The sequence below is a fragment of the Pseudorasbora parva genome, chromosome 11, assembly GCF_024679245.1.
Source record: "Pseudorasbora parva isolate DD20220531a chromosome 11, ASM2467924v1, whole genome shotgun sequence".
In the NCBI taxonomy this organism is placed as follows: Eukaryota; Metazoa; Chordata; class Actinopteri; order Cypriniformes; family Gobionidae; genus Pseudorasbora; species Pseudorasbora parva.
This window is the reverse complement of record NC_090182.1, coordinates 20,197,899-20,220,383: the sequence shown is the minus strand read 5'-3', so window position 1 is coordinate 20,220,383 and position 22,485 is coordinate 20,197,899. Positions and strand designations below refer to the sequence as shown.

Genomic DNA, 22,485 nt, shown 5'->3' with positions numbered 1-22,485 from the left:
TAATTTCTCAGTGCATGCACACATTTAATCTGGCTAATGGCAAAGCTGTACTTCAACACTCTTTCTTAAATGACATTCTTTTCCTATTTTTTATCCTTGTAATGAAGAGTCTCTCCATTTTCCAGTTGACCAGGCTCAGCTATAAATGCATTTCATCAAGAGATAGGTCCTTCTTGCGTGCAAAAGCAAGCCATTACCAGAAATTGAAGAGCAATTTGTCACAATGATTTTCGGCACAAACAATGCACTACTCTCATAACCATTTCTTTACTAACCGGTGAGCTTGGGTGAAAATGACGATTGTTAGCATGCAGTCTAACTGTAGTTATGAAGGGACAAACACATGGAATTGCAAAAGATGCTTTCATTAATATTGCAGAAATAATTCAGCATCATACTCGCTCTCACTGCTCTTATGCTACAACAGCAAAACGAGAGCAACTGTGGATTACTTAATGTATTCCCGAATGCAAGGAGATATTGTTTTTTTATCCTTCTGAGTGAAGAGTCTGTAACGCGATAGCCTTTATTTCCCTTCGAAGACTACTTTCAGACAGTAAAGCACTGAAAACTTTCTTCAGATGCTCCTTCTAAAATGGGTTTTTCTCTTTTCAAGTGTAAAGCAACAAATTCTGTATGGCAGACCATCAGCTGTGGCTTTCAGGAAAAAAGCTCCTCACTTCACCAAACAGATTAGCTTCGCAACACAGACCATAAGTGCTGCAAATCAATGGGCTTTGCTTACATATAATCATGGCTTCGGCGGTATCCCTCTATACTGTCTGGGGCTGTAGACCAATAATCTTGAATTGGCTAGGAAATGATTCCTGTTGCTTTAGTAACTGTATATAACAATCATTTGCTATTTATATGTGCTGTTCTGTAAAATATGCTGTTGGGTGTCAGACATATTTAAAGTCAACAGCTATTTTTTTTAGTATTGTGGAATAATGTCATTATTATCTGTGTCATTCAAGGGCATCATGGGCATCCATTTTGCCAAACACCAGAGATGTTACATCAGGGCTCAAACCAAGGAGCTGCCCAAGCTGGACTCGAAGACCATCGATGTAGAGGTATTCTAATCTTAATTAACAATTTGCTTCTTTAAAGGGTCATGAAACCCCATTTCAGCAGTCGTCACTTCTCACGACTGTTTTGAAAAAGGCTATAAAAGTGGCCGTGGTTTAGCGAGTTGACACGCACCCGCATTCTCATTCAGCCTGGTTAACCCTCTGAACACGGCGAACGCGCGTTCTGCTGGATTTTTCTTCTCATGACAGCGTGTTAGTGTGTGATCGGTCTGAATTTCGAACGGGATTGCAAATAATTCTACTAATCCCCGCAGATTTCGTGCTCACACCTGAAGTGCACCGTAAAGCCGCCTCTGACATACAAGTACAAATTTGCTTCTTTTTCCAGCCTATTATTGGTCAAATGCACTCAAAAAAATTCTCAGTGCACATCTTGAAGAGTATTAACGTAAACACAGTCATAAACAGGAACAGTGTTTAGAATTCATATGTGTGTATTAGGTCTTAAGGGACAGCAGTTATTTGTTATTCAAACTACAAAAAGACAAACGATCACACTGCTCTTGACTGATCAACTTGTGTAACTTTAATGGTTTCATCTGTAAGCTATTTCATTTTTTACAAAGAACATTATCCAATGTTGTTTTAAATTTAATTACTATGCATTTTTTTGAATTCAGTTTCTTACCTGAATGTTAGACCTACCTGAAAAAATAAAGCAGTCTATTTCATTTGTATCTTTTATTATATTGTATTTTTCTGTGCTATTGTTTGTAATCTGTTTATCTGTTCTTATTTTATTACGCCTCCTGTTTACTCGTCTTTTTAAATTGAATTTACTATTCGAAAAAAAAGCTTCTTTGTACTGTGTGTTAGGTATTGCACAACACAATTACCCCATTGTAAAAAAATACATTGATTTAGCAAATATTTGTGAGAATTTTAATAGTAATTGATCAATGTTTATATGAGAAAAAGCTTTTAAGCATTATCATATTAAGTGATCTCTTCAGAAGAAATTTTCGATTGCCTAGACTTTCAATAGAATGACAAAAGAAATCTTATATTAAAAATATCTATTAAGTATATGCAGCGTTTTTTCCCCTGTGGTATTGAAAATAGCATTGAATATCGATCCCTAAAATCAAAATGATGCCCAACCCTAAGGAACATGCTGGCCATGTGGATTTTTAGTTTAAAAAATAAAACAATGAATAATAAGTGATGTTGTTGTATTATTCTTTTTTTTCTTCTTTTTTTACCATGGTATCAATTTAGTATCGAAATCGAGGTATTTTAATCTGGTACCGTATCGAAGTCATAATGTTGGTATCATGACAACATTAGGCTAGTGTGAAGACTCAGGATCTACTGAAGAGAGAACGTAGGTAACGCAGAACCTCATACTCGTTTTTGATCCATTAATGCATCTCTCACTTACTGTATGTGATCTCACTGTTTGTAGCGCCAATCAGAGGAAAATCCCTATCGTGTGCTGTCATGAATAATTAAGTGCATGCTGTTGTAAATTAAGCAATGCATGTTCTCATAGGATAAAGACACGCAGTCTCATGAATAATTATGAGACACAGATGAGTCATCGGCATACTAGTACAAGAAAACGTCACAACCTATGACATTGATTTGAAGACTAATTTAAACCAGGAAGTTGGAATTAGAGCAAAAAGGTTTAAAATGAACTAGTTTTCTAAAACATTCAAAACTAATGGATTATAACATTGCCTTCAATGATCTTCAACATGCATACTTCTGTTAAAATCTCAGAAAATTTAGTTTAGGGTTGCATGACCCTTTAAAACAGGGGATAAAAACATCATGATTTTTTGCAGCAGAGCTCATCAGACTGTGAAAATGACACTTACTCCAACCATCACCATCCTCAATCAAACTAACCAACCACCCCCTCCCTCCCTCCCTCCCTCCCTCCCTCCCTCCCTCATCCCCTCCAGCATATTCCACAAAAGTATAAACTTGGGTCTCCTGTGGCCGTGAATCCATCCGAAAGTCCACAATCCCATAACCCCTTTGTGGCACACATCAAATGGTGTTTGCCGTCAATCCTGAACTAATATTAATTTTTAATCATCTCCTCTGAAGCCTCAGCCCAAATAGCCTTAAGGAGAGAGAGAGAGAGGGGTCCTTGGGAAAGGTAAGCCATTAAAATGGTATTTGAAGATGTTTGCTCCGTAAATTTCACTTGACTCAGGGCTGAAGTGATTCATCTCTGTTCTCCTGCTCTAATGGCTGTCTGTGATGCTCGGCAAGAGTGATGGGCAAAATTCTATCAATCAAACATCCAATTTATCGGTGTCATGGAGAATGGCAGGCGGTTTCGCATGCGCTAAACTCTTTCCGTCGCAGTTCATTTTGAAAAGGGGGTGTGCGACAAAGTGTTGCGCCACTCTGAATTGTATTAAAAACACACAGATGCATTGTTGTCGCAAGTTCCCAGACATCCTCTTTGACTTTTGGAACAGAAGGTATTATAGGCAGAAACAGCCTGCATGTTCTCTCCCTCATCGTTTTAATGTCTAATCCATGTTTACAGATACTAATTGCGAAGCAAACGCCATATGTCGCTGCCATTTCTCCTTTTTTTGCTCATTGTGAAACCTAATTAGATTTTTCGGCTAAGCTTTATTTCACAGATGTGAAATCAATCAGAGTTGGCCAGGGCTGAAGCAGTGGGGCTGGAGAGAGAGGGTAGATGGAAAGAGAACGAGCGATGCGCCTGGTTCTCGAGGGGGGACGGGGACACATGGTGCAAGATGGAGCAAGCTGTTCCTACCATAAAGACGCAGCTAACCAGGAGAACATTCACACAAATGATCTCTCATTTATTGGATAAACAGACTAAGGAGTGTAAAATGCTAAAAATGCGAGCTGTGGGCTTCACACGAATGCGATAGAATGATTCAGGCTCCCTGACTGTCTATTTACATTCCTGGTTTCTTTAAATCTTTGATTTGATTATAAACATACCAGCATGGAGGCCTGAGATAAATCAGGATGCTATTGAAACCAAAGACCACTTGTGTGTGGATATGAGAGAGAGAGAGAGAGAGAGAGAGAGAGAGAGAGAGAGAGAGAGAGAGAGAGAGAGAGAGAGAGAGAGAGAGAGAGAGAGAGAGAGAGAGAGAGGGGCCATTCTTTCCAAGGTTGTGAGCATGTAAAGGAAGTAGAGGTTAAAATCCACATTATTAGCTCCAAGTGCAGCTGAGCCGCAGGGCATGTGACTGTGGTCCCAGAGCAAGCTGCCTTAACACGCTTCACCACAAAACAATGCTGGCTGAGGAGAAACTGCATGCCACTGATAAGGAAATAAAGCAGCATGCGAGCACGACCAGGTGACAAGCATAAATTGTATGCTGCCAGATTGTTTACCATTTTCAATTTATTCAGTCTGGGAGATGATGAAAGCGGTAATCCCTGAACTTCCCACTGGTCTCCAACTGCCCAAATGTCTCAGATGAAATCACGGCCTGTCTTTCCGCACACAGCCCTTGAGTCTCAGGATTCATTTGGTCTTTTGGTAACTCTGTGCATCCTCTCTTTCCTGGTATCACTTTCTTTGTTGCTATTTATACTTTGTTCCCTTAAAAAAAAGAGAAAATTCTTGCTAATTGCTTTATTGTAAAATGTATGTATTTATTTTAATTTTATAATTATTTTTCTTACAGACCTGGGGTTTTCAAACTGGGATGTGCAAGGTGGAAAAAAATTATACAGTATAATAAAAACATGTTTTAATCATAATCCTCGTACACACTGAAATGTCCAAATACAGTGAAATTCAGCAAAATCACTCCCTATAGGAGTAGATGGTCCTTTTGATTTGATTTTGAATCCTATTTGATCTGCAGCAGCTACCTCTTATCGAGGTTATTGTAGCCGCTGTGGCATTCGCAAATGTGTGCTCGGCAAGACCATTTTGTGCTTGAGTGCCACCAAGTCGTGTTTTACTGTAATTTCAGCAGCTTTAGGCATGTGAACAAAAGCGTTTTTAACAGGGCATCACCCAAAAAAAAAAAGTACCCGAGGCGTTTATTTTTTTACATTACACTTTTGCGTCTGGTGTTTATGACTCACATTGGCACCCTAAACGCGCAAGATTATCGCCCCGGTGTGAACAGACATTGAGGGGTGGGGGGGAAGATAAGTGTTAATCTCTCCTTACAATGTAAAAACTTTCATGATAAGACAACATGGCTGTCTTTATATTTTGGAAAGAGGGACCGTCGCAAGTGAATCATCATATTTGGCATTAATATCGAATCCATTAAGATCCTTGGCATTAAAATGTCTGAAAACCCCTGGTCTAGCCCAAAGAAACTTATACATTAGCATTCCCATTCAAGGCATTTGCCCAGCTGCTGCAGGATCTCTTTGGAAGAACATGATTTGAATTTGCCTTTTGCTCATGGGCAACACATGAGCCAATAACCTGAGGCACACAGTTCTATTAAAAAGTTTAGGGTCACCAAGCCTTTTTTATTATTATATTTAAGTAATGAATACTTTCATTCAGTAAAGACAGTCAGTCAAAAGTGAAATAAAGACATTTTAATATTAACAAAGATGTATAAGTCAAATAAATGCTGTTATCAAAAACTGCAAACAAAACTATCACAGATTCCACAAAAGCAGCACAAATGTTTTCAACATTGATAATAAATGATTCTTGATCACCAAATCAGTAATGACTGCTGACATTTACATTATTCCATTACAACAGATGCTGTTGGGTGTCAGACATATTTACATATTTAAAGTCAACAGCTAATTTTTTTAGTAATGTGGAATAAAGTCATTATTATCTGTGTCATTCAAGGGCATCATGGGCATCCATTTTGCCAAACACCAGAGATGTTACATCAGGGCTCAAACCAAGAAAGTTCTCACTGGTCTAAGTTCTTTATTAGGTAATTAATAGTTACTGAATGAGACTGGCATCACTAATAACTAATAGGTAACAAGGAAAAAATATAAAGAATTATTAATTAATTACTAATCACAACATTAACATGTCTGAGATGTGAGAAATTTTCTTTATTTTACTCTCAATGTGATCATAAAATGCATCACTAATTACTTAAGTGTTACCTAGTCATTGTGCAGGAACTTCTAGTGATCTGGACCATTATTTTAAAGAGGAAAACATTGTTAGATCACTAGTAGTTCTTAAAAATCTCCCTTTGTTACTCTGAATAAAGTAATAAAATGCATCACTCTACAAGAACTACTGGTGATCTAGACCATTATTATAAAGTGAAAAAACATATTTTCCACTTTAAAATAATGGTCCAGATCACTAGTAGCTCCTGCATATTGACTAGGTAACACTTAAGTAATAAGTCATGCATTTTCTTACTTTATTCAGAGTAAACAAAAAAGAATATGATTAATTACATCTCAGACACAATAATGCTGTGATAATTGGTCAGTTAGTTAATAGTTATTAATGAAGCTAATCTCAGTCAGTAATTATTGATTACTTAATAAGGAACTATCTCCTAAATGGAATGATACTTACTGATTAGTTAAGCTTGTTTCTATATTAGTTAATAGTAGTAGCTGAAGTGTTAATGTAGTGCTACTTATTTAGTCCTGCATTACTTCCTGCATAGCTATCTATTAATAACGGGTAATACTATTTCACAATAATACTGTTTTTCTGAATTTTGATCAAATATATGCTATTCCTTAGTGAGAATAAGACTTTTTTTGAAATCATTTAAAACATATTACCAACACTAAACTTTTGAAAGAAGGTGCAAAAAATGAAGCTTTTAATCAGGCACACATACCATGTGACTTTACATTCATTTGGAGCCTCAGGAAAGTGATGTCCTGACAGTGTTGATTGGCTGATGGCAGCTAAAATCAAAGTCCCTTTAAAGGGTTAGTTCACCCAAAAATGAAAATTCTGTCATTAATAACTCACCCTCATGTCGTTCGACACCCATGAGACCTTTGTTCATCTTCAGAACACAAATTAAGATATTTGTGTTGAAATTCGATGGCTCGGACAGGCCTTCATTGACACCAATGTCATTTCCCAAGACCCATAAAAGGCACTAAAGACGTCGTTACAAAGCCCACCTCACTACAGTGGCTCTACAATCATTTTTTGAAGCGACAAGAATAGTTTTTGTGGCAAAAAAAATAAATAAATAAATAAATAAATAATCACTTATATGGTGATTGGTCGATTTTAAAACAAAGCTTTTTCCTTTTTGTTGCAAGTTGTTCATCAGAACATTGCCTCTTTGGTCATGTCTCGGCCATATCAAAATCATATAATTCAAACTTCCCTCTTTATGCTTCCCTCTTCTACACACACCCCATGTGCACGCACACTAACCCACAACCTCCACCCCCCCCCCCCCCACCCCCCACCCCCCCTCCAATCATTCTTGTCGGTTATTGGCTGGTGCACTGTTTATTATGTTTCGTTGTCCAGACTGCCCAAGTTTGTTTTGTTGCTGTTTGTGGAGCTTGTGCTGACTAAAGAGACCGGGTTTTGTTTTTGTTGTTTACAGTGTGTTCAGGGGACAGGCAGCTAGCGGATAGTGTTTGCTGTATGTGACAAAAAAATGTGTTTGCCTTAAAAAATGCATGACATCGCTTATAGCACATTTAAGACAAGTAACCTCGGTGGCCATCTTTGAACGCCTCTCAGGCATGCAAGTGCAGCTCCTATTTCTTTAAATGGGGAAACTTCACATTCTCCAAAACTGTTCAACAAGCTTATGATTCAATTTTATATTTGAAATCACCCAAAACAATTTGTTTCTAAATGCTTGAATCATGACTAAATTATTATTATTTAATTTTTTTCCTAAATGCACGTCTCAGAACAATGCCGGTTTCTATAGCATCCGGAGCTTCTAACCGCAGCTGCATGGACACAATGCTTTTATTAATCAGTGATTGGCTCTTTCATTTAAAAGACAGGGCTTATTCGCCATATTATTCGTAAGTAATCGGAAAGCACCATGTATATACACTCTAAAAAATGCTGGGTTAAAAACAACCCAAGTTGGGTTGAAAATGCACCAACCCAACAATTGGGTTGTTTTAACCCAATGGTTGAGTTGTTCTTACCCAGCAATTGGGTTGTCTTAAGCAACATTTAACCCAACCACTGGGTTAAAACAACTCAACCACTGGGTTAAAACAACTCAACCATTGGGTTAAAACAACTCAATTGTCGGGTCGGTGCATTTTCAACCCAACTTGGGTTGTTTTTAACCCAGTATTTTTTAGAGTGTATAAGTCTTTCCTAAAATTAAATGTTTCCAACAAAGGAGAAAGAGCCATTTTGATGGTGTATTTTTAGCGTCGACCAGCTAGGGTCATGCTAACTGGGCCATGCTAACCAGCCAAACATGCTAACCAGTCAAGACATAATTCAGCTTTGCACTTTTCCTTTCAGGGCCTCTTCTGCAACCTTTAGATGTCTCAAGAGAACCCACCCTTAAACTTATACAGCTAATTTCTCAAAGACTGTTATAAAATATTACAGGATCAGTGCCCTAACCTTTGTTTACTCATATGAAAGGCACGCTTTACTTGAGCAGGCGAGATGGTCAATTAAAGCGGTCTGCTTGCACCGCTGGCTCGAGTTTTAATTTTAGGCTAAACCAGCATCCTTCACTGCTTGAGTCATGCAGGCTGTCCTCCTAGTCATCATTAGTTTAGTGTGATTTCAGGGAGAGGGGGCTGGAGCAAAGAAACTCTCAAAGGCGCAGAGAGTGAAGCTTTTAATCAGGCGGAACTGGAACCGCTACAGGTCAGTGCGGTGTCGCTTCCCAACAAACAAGAAATGGCACAGAAAATGACTTCTAATAAAACAAGAGCAGCGGGATGAAAAAAAAGAGGGTTGAGGAGACGAGCAAATAAAAGAGAAAGAGGGGAATCTAATATAAATGATAGTAATTCAGACAATAGCCTCAGGATTCTACATCAAGCTTAACTAATGTGCAATTAAGCTTTAGACTGGGAGAAAATCACCTTGTAAAAATATTTGTCATGTGAGCCATTTCTCTGGTCTCTGCGCTAATTAACAAGGGAACGTGGTAGAATTTGTTTGTACTTCTGTTTACACATAACTACAGCATAACAAACATATACCTCACATGATTATATTACCCGAAGACGCTTTCTGGATCTCAATTAGATCACTGACATGTAAACGCTATCATTAGGCAACAATAATTTACATAATAGCTTATGAACTGTAGAACTAACAAATTAAGTACATTATTATGAGTTGTATAATTAGTTGTATAATTGTGATGGAGTAAGTGCAACACAGTGTACTTTATCGTTTATCGTACCTGCAGGACTGAATAACGCCTAAGTCCTTCCTTAGACCAACACAGCAGGCAGTAAATCTGTCTTAGTCATCTTAAAGTCAGTTATATTTTTGCACTCCTATTGCTGTAAAAATTAAAATGCAACACCACCAGTGCCTGCAGAAAAGGGCACTTTTTCATAGCCAGGGAAGAAATAAGTCTGTTTCACAAGAAGGTACCTCTATGGTCTTTTAGAGAGGTCAAAATAAAGATTTTAGCCATGGTCAGCAGTTAGTTGTTCCCTGGCTGCAGAGAGAGTGAAATGTTCCAAAGCAATAGCATAAAGCAGAAACCCCAGCTTTAGCTTGCTTGGTTTGTGCGAAAGAGACTTAGGATATGCAATAGAAAGAAAGCACCGACGAACAGAGATGAGTTTAAAGGGTAAGGAAGGAATTGGGTCAGTTTCACTCAAGCCAATTGGGCTTCTGAAAGTACAACTTAAAGTGGTCATAAATTGAGATCAAATTTTCTCTTGACATATAAGAGGCCATCATTCTAAGAATATCCTGTAAATTTCTGAACTGAAAACCTTGTTAGTCCAAAAGCAGCTTTTATTTCAACCAAGTCGTTTTGGAATGTCTATTCATGATGTTATAGATAGGTGAAAGACTGCCTTGGCAGAAGATCAACACCTAATTCATCAGCAGGAATATTAGGCTGCTGTCCCTTTAAGACACACTGTAATGTACGGATCCAAAATACATATACACACTGTTGTCTTTCTCGACTCTTTACATTTTACTTAAGACATAACCTAATATGTCTGCTAGGATACTCGCTAAGACGGGCACATTGACATAACTTTTATGTGAATTTGTCCATTCAGGTGAAAGACTTGAAAGAGGACTCAATAATTGCATGCTGTCTGATATGTGGCTTTCCATGTGCGCACTTTGGATGAGTGCACACGCAAACCGTTACACCCTTATTGCACACACAGACACATAGTTTCTTGTCCAGAGTTACATTTTGGACATCCTGCAATATTTATTTGAGTCATTTGTTAAAGACTTGTTATAATTTTTTTCTTCTTCTTTTAAACAGCCGAAATGTACATGCATTGCCAATGAAATTTTAAAAAAAATGATAAGCTTTGGGTTTTGTTTTACCATTGTCTTAATTTTGTCTATAAGTAAGACATTTATTTTGGGAATCTTTTTATTGTTCATTTCTACCTCTTAGATTACATTTTTGTTTTTTCCGTAAATATCCTTTAGGCTTTTTTTTCCCAAGAAAGTTTCCAAAAGTTTAATAAAGAGGCATGCTTTAAAGCTGTTTTTCTTCTGTTACATTTCTAAGTCACTATTTCAAAGGGTACATTTACACTGCATTAAAACATGGTGTTTTAAGCAAGACTGCATTAGGGCTATTTATTAAATTATTGTTTGCCAGCTGTATTACTCAATAACTTATACAATAGCATGCAGTATATTGTATTGTAGTTTGCACTAAGAAGTTGCAAAGCCAGTAGGAAGTTGTACATTTCACCAACAGGAAGAAAGGGAGAAATTAGTAACAGTAACTTGCTGGCAACTGTGCTGCCAGTTCTGTTCTGTTTTTTAACTGATTTTTTTTTTTTTAAGTGTTGGTAACTTGTAATCTGTAACCTATTACATTTCCAAAATAACCTTCTAAACTGCAGTATCTAACAGGAACGAAGCAAAACACTTATGAGAGTAAAAAAGATCTTACTATTTGTTACAGATTATTTAATATATACTGATTATGTGTACGTGTTTTACTAATTTCTGTTTAATGGTTCAGAAGTAAAGAGTCATGTACAGTCAAATATTCTGGTTTCACTTTCACCTTTTTCAACACATTCTGTATGGTATGAGATTTCTACATTTTTGGTGTAAAAATAATACTAACATTATAAGTGCACCCCAGAAAACATTAAAACATAAAATAATGCAGTTCATGACCCCTTTAAGTATAAGTACTTTTCTCTTGATCCACACATAGCCTAAGTGTATTGTTTAACTAGTTTTAATCATTTTTTTTTTTTTGCACAAAAAGAAATGCATAAAATGGACTCTGAAAATGAAAATGCAGACTTGTGTAAGCAAGTTGTGTAAGATTATAAGAAGTGTTACTATTTCTTATCTTACTATACACAGAACTGCTGAAAGACCCAAGCAGCAGCCACAAAACTTCTCACGCTGCTAACACTTCACTCACAGCCATCAATCAAACGGAGACTGAGGCTTTGACAAAGAAACATCATTCACATTCAATTCAAAGTGTAAATGGGACATTTATTATGATCGGTTTGTGTGATGATTGTTTAATGATTTAAATTATTTTAAAGTTTAAACTGATTTTTATAATTGTTATTAAATTATATTTAAAAAGTGTGTGTGTGTGTATGTATATAAAATATTACTGGTGGATGCAGGACAATATAGTTCATTTATGTAAGTGTGGACAGCAAAATCAAGTAAACAGTGACATTTATACCCAAAAATTCTTCATACAGTGGACTACCAGTAACATGTATTTCAAAATTTGCAACCAAAATTATTCAGGCACTTTGACCTGACCGTGTTTTGCTTAAGTGTTTTCTTGAATTGCTTTTGTGACCTTTTACACCACATACTGAACTAAATGAAGCATTGCTTGGTCATTGGTTGACCTTAATTGTATAATCTAATTGTGTATTTAAATGTAACAGCTGACAGCTGTTGGTTGATTGTAATCCATTACATCCCTTTCTATCAAAGTTATCTGACATTATCAAGATGAATTTGTTCTGACACAGTTTAAGTTCTTGCCGTTGTATTACCATTTTTTAAGCAAATAAACTGTGATATGAGAACATGTTGAAGGTGTCAGAATACATTTTTGTTTGACTGTAAAATATATTCATAGTATTATACAGTTGTTATTGACAGTTATTAGAAATATGACAGCTATGGGAAAATACTATACTGAAAGCTAACATAGCACTGACATTTTAGTGGAAATCCAAAAGGCAGTTGTTGTGCAAATCCACAACGAATCGATATGGGCAAATCCTGGCATAGTATCTTTGTCAGACCATCTATCTATGACGAAGCATTTTTGTGCAGACACACTAAGGCATTAAAATGCATTTTCTTTTCACAGGTGAGTGAGACGGGTGAAGTGGATATGCAGATGGTGGACTCTCAGATATGGATCCCAGCTGAGGAGCCCATATCCAACAAAACATTCCTGTTGAATTCCAAGATCTGGGAGATTTGCCAAGATCTACCCATCCACTGGATCCACCCATCACCTCTCAGAGGTTAAAACAGGGGCTTACTAACTCGAAATCCAATTCAACCCTTTCCCTTCAAACACAGAATTGTGTGGCTAATGCGCTAAAAATGTCCTAAGTGGTTCTCAAGTGTGGTACGCAGAGGAATCACTAAATTAAAGTCCCTATAAAGCAATTCTTAAATTTGTTTCTAAATTATTATAATTATAAATGTTAGAAATCACATTACAAAAGCTGTGAACTGTGTAGTACTAAAATGGTGGCTTGATAACGAGCATATTCGCATCAGTTCGCCAGTTCAATCGCACGTGCGAATGTGCTCGTACGTTACTGTCACTACCGTTAGTTACTACAGACTACAGATATTATGCCTTCGTCATAAGTCACAAGTCCATATAACGCAATAAAGTTGCGATAAATTACAAATCAGCGTATAAAACAAAATCAATGGGTACATGCACACCAGTAAGCTAATAACTCCAAAAAATCAGCTTATTGAAAAAATCAGTTTTCCCCGTTTACATGCAAACCAGTAAACTGACAACGCAAGTAAACCGCGTTTACATGACTTTATTAATAAACCGGGTTATTTCTTTGTAGTGACGTCAAAAATAATAATGTCCATATCTGACTCTGAGTTTTTCAAATGTTACGTCAATTGTGATGTTAAATAAAGCGTGCATCAGCGGGTGATTTACAGCTCATATTATCCCTCATGCAGTTACAGATGCAGCGTTTTGACTGAACCTATTCTACTTCTGCTGCCTGAGATGAGAAGAACACATCTTTACAATTTTCTGGGCCTTAAAAGTGTCGCTCTGTCTGGATGCGTTTAAATCTGCTCTAAGTTTTGGTTTTTGTCACCTATCACACATTCGCGCACTTCAATAAGCCAACAGAAAGCAGGTTAATGTGTTTACATGCCGCGCGAAATCGAGGTAAGAAGCAAAAAACTACCTGTCCCAACCGGTTTATGCTTACGCCGTTTATGACCTTACTCCGATAAAAGAAAACGGGTTACCGCTTTTACATGACTATGTTCATTGTCGGCTTATTAGGCATAATCAGCTTAAGAACGTGCATGTAAATGCACCCACTTATATCAAGAAGAGGTGGATTTATTTTGTGCACAGCTACCTTGATTAATACCAACACCTGCCTCTGTAGTGATAGTTTTAGAACAGATTTTCCAGATAGTTTGATCCACTGCAGAATTCACTGCTGAACCGACTACCTCCCACCTCGGCCTTTATCCTCCTGTCCCGCCATCGTAGGTGCCCACTAGTGTTGTCTTCTTGAGTGCTTATGCCGCCTTCATGTGCTATCGGAAATTTGATAATTCCCACTTCTGAAGTCCTGATTACGAGCTCGTCTCATTCAAATGTTGAAATGGGAGGGCATTCACATGCAATCTTTACCTTAGAAACTTGTGTTTACGATCATTTTCAGCGCTGACAGTGGACACGCACCCAGCGTTTGAGAGCAGAGAATGCTGTTTTGTTTTTTCAAGATTTTGCTTGCCGCTTTTTTTATAATTCAAATTTGTCTGGGTGGTTAACACATTTTTCTTTGGTGTGACAAGCTCAGAGCAAATATTTAATTTTGACTTTAAATATAAATTAAGGTTAAAGCAATACATTTTAAAGTTGTAAAGTTTTTTAGCATTCAAGTACAGTACCGTTTTAATTTAACTTTTAGGTACATATTTTAGGTACATACATTTTAGTACATATTTTAATTAAAATATTATTTTATTATTTCATTTAATATGAATTAACAGTGAATTCATAATTCACTGGAGCCTCTTACCTTTGGTAAGCACAGTGTAGTGTCAATGTACAAACTGTGTTTTTCCAATGATAAAGTGGCTGACAACAATAAATAATCTTATTAGGAAAAAAACTGGCTTGTTTTTGAACTGTGCAAAGCTGTAGCGGAATAGTTATTCCTACTACGCTACTGTATTTTAATGTTGGTCATTATGGTGATACTTGGTATAAAAAGTTTAAGAAACACTATCCTAAGCAATCATTGATTAACTATTCAAAGATATGAAGAAACCATGTTTGAAGAAATATTTTGCCAAAACTTGTTATTGATTTTTCTAAATGAGGGCATTTTAGCACTGTAGGGGTTTAAGTTCTTAAGGAAGATCAAAGGGGCCTTTCACGATATCCATTTTGTAGCAGCAGGTGTTTAGCAGCGTGACTGGGTCTTTCCTTCTGTGATGCAGATGCTGACTTCCATGATGTAGAAGACGTGGAGGAGACCCCAGAGCTGGAGGCAAGAGGGCCACGTCAGACCCGTGACGTCATGGACCAGTTACCAGTCAACGACTATGTAAGTAAAAGCCTAAGGTTCATTACTAAAAGGCACGTTCGACTGCGGTTGAGCCGGATAGTCATGCTCTCTTTTTGGTATAAATCGTTCATTAATCGAAGTTCCCTTTCAGAACTTAAAACAGACCATGTGGACCACAGGGCATTGAAATTGCTCTATATATCTGCTTAAATCAGGCCAAGACTCCCTTAATGTCTTGCAGCTAATGGAGAGCAGTATTTAGCCTTCAAAGGAAGCAAGTTTGCTTTGCACAGTTTTTTCTTGCCTCTCTTATGTAGTTAGTGATGTACAAAGACAGCCTCCCAAGGTCACTTATTAATGAATAGATAAATGTATTAATCATGCTTTAATTATCAAGACATAAAGAATCATGTGAAGCATATGTTCAATGATTAATTATCCTGATGTCATACGCACTAATGCTTTGCACACCTACGATATACACCTCCCAATCTAGTATGCAACCTCTAGTTTCTGAGCACAAGGATGAGAAGACGGCGCAAAGAAAGACATTTGGTTGGGGGGGAAAGGCACCATTATCTGCAGAGGTCCAGGAACGACTTGCCTGCCCACCTCATCCAGCAATACGGACTGCAACGTTCCATATAATTAAAGCAAACCCAGATGAAACCACCTTTCGCTTTTGAAATCCTCTCCTTATATCAGCTGGTTAATACATACCCATCCAGCCAATTCCAAGGCTAAGCACAGGCGGGCTGTGTTTGTGGGCAGAGCGATAACAAAGGCTTTTGTGAACGTCAGAGGGGATGTGGCTCCCGGTAATTGGAGTCTGGAGTCATGTAGATGCTGCTGGGAAGCCAGATATCTCAGACCTTTCAGAGGATCCTAGACGCAATTCCTTCTTTTAGCTCTCCCGCCGGCAGGCGTCTGCAGCTTGAGGAGGGAATTCATATTTTGCTACAGGTCTCTTCCTGTTGTGCACTTTTTTATAAATAATCATCAAAGTTCCTGTGACAGAAGGCCTGAGATATACGAGGCTGACCTTTCCCCAGTCCTGCCACGCTGATGCGTTGTGTGCCAGCACCGCTCTGGATATCTTTCAAACTGAATAACTATCATCTGGCTGCGCTGAGAAATTGCATCATGGTCCTTGACCTACATTGGAAGGATAAGCCTCTGATGATTGGGTCCAGTCGAATCTCAGAGTTGTGCTCCTGTCGCAGTTGTTGATGGTAGGCATTGTGACCCCGCGTTCTAGATGAAAGCGTTCTGGCTTGCAGATCGCCGATTGAACCGCCCTCCCCAAGTCTGAACTTAAGATGCACTTTCCAGTCAAGGACCCAAAGAAGATAAATTCACTCTAAACCTAGGATACTAAAATGAATCAAATGCAAGTTTCAAGTTTCTTTTTAAATATGTGATAAGAAATAAATACAAAAAGTGAGGGGTGTCAGTCAATTAAGTGGTGTAAAATTAACATATTAACACAGGCAGTTGCTTTTTAAGGGATAGTTCACCCATAAGTTTAAAATACCCCATGATTTACTCAACCCTCAAGCAATCCTAGGTGTATGTTAAATAATGTCCTGGTTCTTTCTTTAAGCTTTATAATGGCAGTGAATAGAGGATATGATTTTGAAGCCCAAAAAGTTCACCCATCCATCATCAAACATATCCGCATGGCTCCGGGGGGTTAATAAAGGCCTTCTGAAATTGAAACTTGTTTCAACGATGCCACATTTAAAACGTTATAAATAAAAATACTAGCCTCCAACAGACGGCTGTATGCATCGTGTTACGTCGAAAGAGTAACCCTTGGCCCGGAACATGGTCTATTGACAAACGCAGAAACGCAGAGGATAGACCAAAACATAACACTAGTCAAAAATGTTTTTGTACCGCGAGAGGCGTCAAAGCTTATGCTACTCCTACATCATGTCAAGGGTTACTCTTTTGCTGTAATCAACTTGCGTAGGCCATCTGCCGGAGGCTAGTTATTTTATTTTATAAAATGATAAATATAGTTTTTATAATGGATGCATTTTATGGGCTAATATATCATCATTTTTTAATGCATCGCTAATTGTATTCGTCTGAAAGAAGAAAGTCATATATACACTTAGGACAGCTTGAGCATGAGTAATTTTCATTTTTAGGTGAACTATCCCTTTAAGGGAAGAAGATTAAAATACATAGCATATATTTCTCTATAACTACACTATCAATCAGATAAGATTTGTTTTTGAAAGAAGTCTCTTATGCTTACCAAAGCTGCATTTATTTGATCAAAAATATAAAACGGTACATTAAAAACAGTAATATTCTGAAATGTTAATATAATTTATATTTTACAATTAATATATTTCAAAATGTAATTTATTCCTGTGATGGCAAAGTGTCAAAGATCTTTTTTGTGTTCAAGAAACACAATCTTATTATTATTAACATACGTATGTTGAAAACAGCTATACTTTTTTCAGGATTCTCTGAAGAATATAAAGCTCAAAAGCACGTTTATTTGAATTTATTTGTGACAGTAAAGACATTTAAAATGTTACTCTTGATCAATTGAATGCCCACTTGCTGAATGAAGTGTTGACGTCTTTTTTTTTTTAAATGACTGAACCTTAACTTTTGAATGGTAGTGAATATCAATACACACCGGAAATGCAAATTTGTAATAACTTAATAAAACAACTTTCTTCTTACTTAATCGCTTACGCATAAAGATGCAGTCCTCTGCAGGTGTTCACATTAAAATAAGTGATGGTTCAGCTTCAGCGATAATTAAATTCCACCATACAATGAATGCAAATGCTTTACATTTGTTCTAAATAGTATGTCTGGGTTTGATTTATAAATAAATAACCTGTAAAGAGGTCTTTCTCCATCATGTACTGATAAACAGGTTCTCACCATAAGACTTTTTTTAACTGTGCTCTTAGCAGTTTCAATCGCTATAAATGTTCCAGTCAGTTTTTAGAACAGAACAAAGCATGTCAAATTAAATAAAATGCAGTTACAGTTTAAATAAATAAATAAACAAATAATGTGTTAATCATATTTAATTATTTTTAATATGTCAAATAGTTAACTAACTTAAAATTATAATAATTTAGTGCATGAAGATTTTACTCAAAATTAATTTATGATCAATACAAATCGTTTGGGAAAAAGTGTTTCTCTTGTGTCTTGGTTAGCATCGAGATAATTTATGCCTTCTGCAATCACAGTCTATGAAATGATACCACAGGGTGCCAAGTTGAGAATCAGCTCTATGATGTGCCATGCCATAATAAATGAGGATTCTTCATACTTTCACACATTAAACGCAAGTACAACACTGACAGGCTGTAACACTAAACGACGACAGGCTTTGTGAAGCTAATATAAAATGCTAAAGGCTATAGGTACCTGTTCTTAAAGAGTTAGCTCACCTAAAATTGAAAATTATGTCAATAATTACTTACCCTAATGTCGTTCGATACCTGTGAAACCTCCGTTCATCTTCAGAACACAAATTAAGATATTTTTGTTGAACTCCGATGGCTCAGACAAGCTTTCATTGACACGAGAATAGATTTTGTGCGCAAAAAAACTAAATAATGACTTATATAGTGATGGGCCGAATTCAAAACAAAGATTTAAACGGTAATGAATCAGTGTATCGATTGAAGATTCGGGATTCACTAATGTCATGTGATTTCAGCAGTTTGACACGCGATCCGAATCCTGAATCGATACGCTGATTCATGACCATTCTGATTCAGCCCATCACTATATAAGTCGTTATTTAGTTTTTTTGCACACAAAAACTATTCTCGTCGCTTCATAAAATGATTGTAGAATCACTGTAGTGAGATGGGCTTTGTAATGACGTCTTTAGTGCCTTATGGGTCTTGAGAGAGGAAATTACATTGGTGTCAATGAAGGTCTTTCTGAGCCCTGAACACAAAAATCTCCATCAGTGTCTGAAGAGGTTTTACAGGTGTCAAAACACATTGGGGTAAGTAATTAATGAGAGACCCTTTAATTACTCTTAGTACATTATGAATGACTGACATCATGTCCCAGAGTACTTCACTTCTCGTCATCACCACATGCAACAGACATAAAGTCTCAAAAATGAACACTCACATTCTGCAACAGGTTAATCAGTTTGATTAATATGCCTCCGTGCAACAATACCATTCATAGTCTCCTTGTTTTATACTAATCACGCATCATTTCACTCATTTCCCAAATAACATCCACCTTTCATGCTGGCAGTGGGTTTTTCTGTGCAAGTCTGATAAATCAAACATTGCTACACTGACAGGCTTTGTGCTGTTACCAAAATGAATTGTTGTCTCAACACTCGTGACCCTAAACCTGAAAAACATTATTAATCAGTAATTGTCTTTGTGCGTTTGTGAGAGTAATAAATCAAAGAGTACAGGCATCACCCTTCTTTCTCTTGCACTAGTCCAATCATTAAGAGAATGCAATTTTCACTCCATTCATCATTGCATAGTGAGCTCATGAAAACTCATACATGCTTCATTTATGGAGAACATAATGAGAGATGGGACTCCAGAGGAGAAACGCACGCCATTACGCATCTTCACACACACACGGCACATTAAAATTCACTGCGCTTCATCTCAAAACCAAAAAGATCGATAATGATAATAATATACCTGTTTATGCTATACAAACATCACATATGACCATGAATAAATATCGTTTTCTTCCGGGCAACACGTTTCAAAGCTATTACTGCTGTCGTGTTTATATGCGTCATTCAAAACAGGAACTCTGAAGCGTTGCCAGACAGCCTAGAGAGGCACGGCTTCATCTGCCGATCTAATGTGAGATCATCAGAGGTGACTTGGTCCACGATGGTGTTTTTAATCAGCCGGATAACGTCGTATTGTCTGTGTCGTAAGCCAGGAGAGATCGAAATGCAGTCAAATGAAACTGCGTGAGTCGAGGGTGCTATCTGCTCCAACAGTTATAGGAGATAGAACGTTAAGTGGCACTTCTCGGAACCCATCTCGCCGTAGCGGCTGATCAAAGGCATGGCACTCAGCCCTGGGTAATCTGGAGAGGGCATGCGTACACCATCACAATGGAGAGGGCCAAGGGCCATTAATTCTACCCAATTTACCTTTCACTCTGCTTTCATTTAGCCCTTACACCAATTCACACCCTGCCTGCGAGAGCAAATAAAGCGATCCTTGTTGGGCGATCATTACCCGACTAATTGTTGTAGGAACGTGCCATTCGCTTTATGCCAAAGTCAAAGTAGGGCACGAGAGTGCGTGGGGGAGGGTTCTCATTTCCGAGCTCAAATGAGGCCAGGGTCGCTGCTCGGACCGAGGCACCAATGCTACGCTTTTATGGGAGTGGGAGGGCTGGGATGAAAGAAATAGTGTAATTATCTCAGCGTCTGCCAGTGTCAAACTCGCTCTGACTGAGAACAGACAGGCAGTGGGGTTAAGGGACTTGATTCGGAGATGCCAAAGCCATGAGATGCCACCGGCGGTGTAATGGAAAGGTCAAGGGCGTTAGATCATATCTGATACCCTGGCTTGGCATATCAAAAGCATCTATTTTAAATGCCACTCTGATCCTTTTGACATATCCGAGCATGACAGGGTTTTTTGTCATTGAATGTCTACACCCTATAATTACTCTTCATTCCCCCTTCAGAGCAGTGCACCTTTTTATTGCTAAAATCAAGCTATAAGTCACGCGCCCTGTGGTGAGATTGCAGGTATTGTTTGGCTGCGGATTTGACCCTGTTGACTCACTCTCTTCGCAGAGAGAAATGGGGCTGGAGCTGGACAACAGCCTAGATGAGCAGGGCTACTGCTGCCAGTACTGTCGTCGTGGGTACCGTTATTGTCGGCGATACTACGAGCCCCTGGGCGGCTTTTGGCCATATCCTTACTATTACCAGGGAGGACGGGTCATCTGTCAGATTGTCATGCCCTGCAACTGGTGGATAGCGCGGATGCTGGGACGAATTTGAGGATCCCGGGAGGGGGGACCAATGGTGCTATGCTGCTCAGGGGTACGCGTAGACCAGCTTCATTTGTACGAAATTTCACATGTGCTCAACGGTTTCCATTCTTCATGTACAATAAGTGAGGCAAAACAATAGCTCAAAACATCCTCAGTGACCTGGTCACTGCCATTACTATTTTTCATATTATATGTGGGTAGTTGATAACATAATCAAGTTCAAGATTTTAGGTTATGCATAAGAGAAATTACATATTTGAGGTCCTTTTTTGCACAATTTCACGTTTTTGCCCCCATTTGTTAAATTTGTGGCACATCAAATGGATTTCTATTAGTACAAATACACTTCCTCTTAAGAGCATTTTGCTTGTAATAATTATCCATGCAGTTTTTATGAGCATAATAATTCTGAAACCACATGGAATATTAGTCTCTCAGTTATCATGGTTTTAAAAACTGTTATTATATAATTAACTGTTTAAAACAGTACAAAATGGAGTCTATCTTGGCAAACTGCAGAAAGTATTTCATGTCAACTATCCACATATACTGCGTGTGCACGTGTGTTCCCTTAAATGGATGCTTTCAGTAAGACTTCTTTTCAATGAACAGTCTCTTGATCTATCCTTGACCTATACATTAATACTAACTAGAAGCGGTTACTGTAGTCTACATATTCCTTGCAGACCTTTTCAAAACAAGGTCTGCACGGTATATGAAACATGACTCAAAATGTTTTCATTTGATTTTGGGTGTTTGCGTGTCAAGTTCTGCATGACATTGTTACCCTTTCTGGGGGCCCTTTATTTGTCTTTTTTTATAGTGGATCAGAGGCATTATGAGGAACCAGGTTAACATAAGTACATTTACACTAATTTGCATGTTTATATTATGAACTATTATTTTTAATGTATTTGCTGTACACTTAAGCAAGTCCCTGTAGAGCTTTGAAAATAAGCCTTTTTAAAAGCTGTTATGTGAACTGAATGTGGCGTAGAACTATACTGTACACATAGCACACGGCTATATTTAAGAAGTGACATTGCTAGCACCATAATTGCAGGTCTGGGACGGTTTCAATCAATTCTTTCATCCAAGAAAATGGGTGCTCTATAAATTGAAACTATGTAATCTAATGCTCCTTTGTGTTTTTCCAACAACTTACTTCTGAATAAAACTGGTAAAAGTTTTAGTGTCTGCTACTAATTTACTGCTGTGAATAAACATGTGCTAAGGGACTTAAAAAGACACTGTGAAATACATGTTGATCATTTTAATGAGGGACACTGACACAATTGTTATTTAAATCTCTCGTTTTCTTAGTGTGTGTTCTTTGAGACTCAAACCCAATGAGCTTGACATTGATAGCATCGTGCTCTACCAGTTTATCTCAAGACGGCCAACTACATGACTGAGCTATAAGACCTAATAACAGTTGGGCACAGTACATTATTTTAAATTATCATAAAGAAAACCTTGGAAGATATTACACTGAAAGCATATGAAATGCATCTTTTCT

The 22,485-nt window shown here is 37.7% G+C and overlaps 1 protein-coding gene across 1 annotated transcript in view; it reads left to right on the top strand.

Annotated features, from left to right (window-relative positions):
• tnmd (tenomodulin) overlaps positions 1-22,141 on the top strand; it is a 58,139-nt gene extending 35,998 nt beyond the window's left edge. Inside the window, exons 5-8 of the mRNA XM_067456540.1 lie at positions 978-1,076; positions 12,524-12,683; positions 14,890-14,996; positions 20,764-22,141. Of these exons, the coding sequence (XP_067312641.1) occupies positions 978-1,076; positions 12,524-12,683; positions 14,890-14,996; positions 20,764-20,973 (576 nt within the window). The 3' untranslated portion in view covers positions 20,974-22,141. The remainder of the gene's footprint in view (positions 1-977; positions 1,077-12,523; positions 12,684-14,889; positions 14,997-20,763) is intronic.
• Positions 22,142-22,485: the final 344 nt, after the last annotated feature.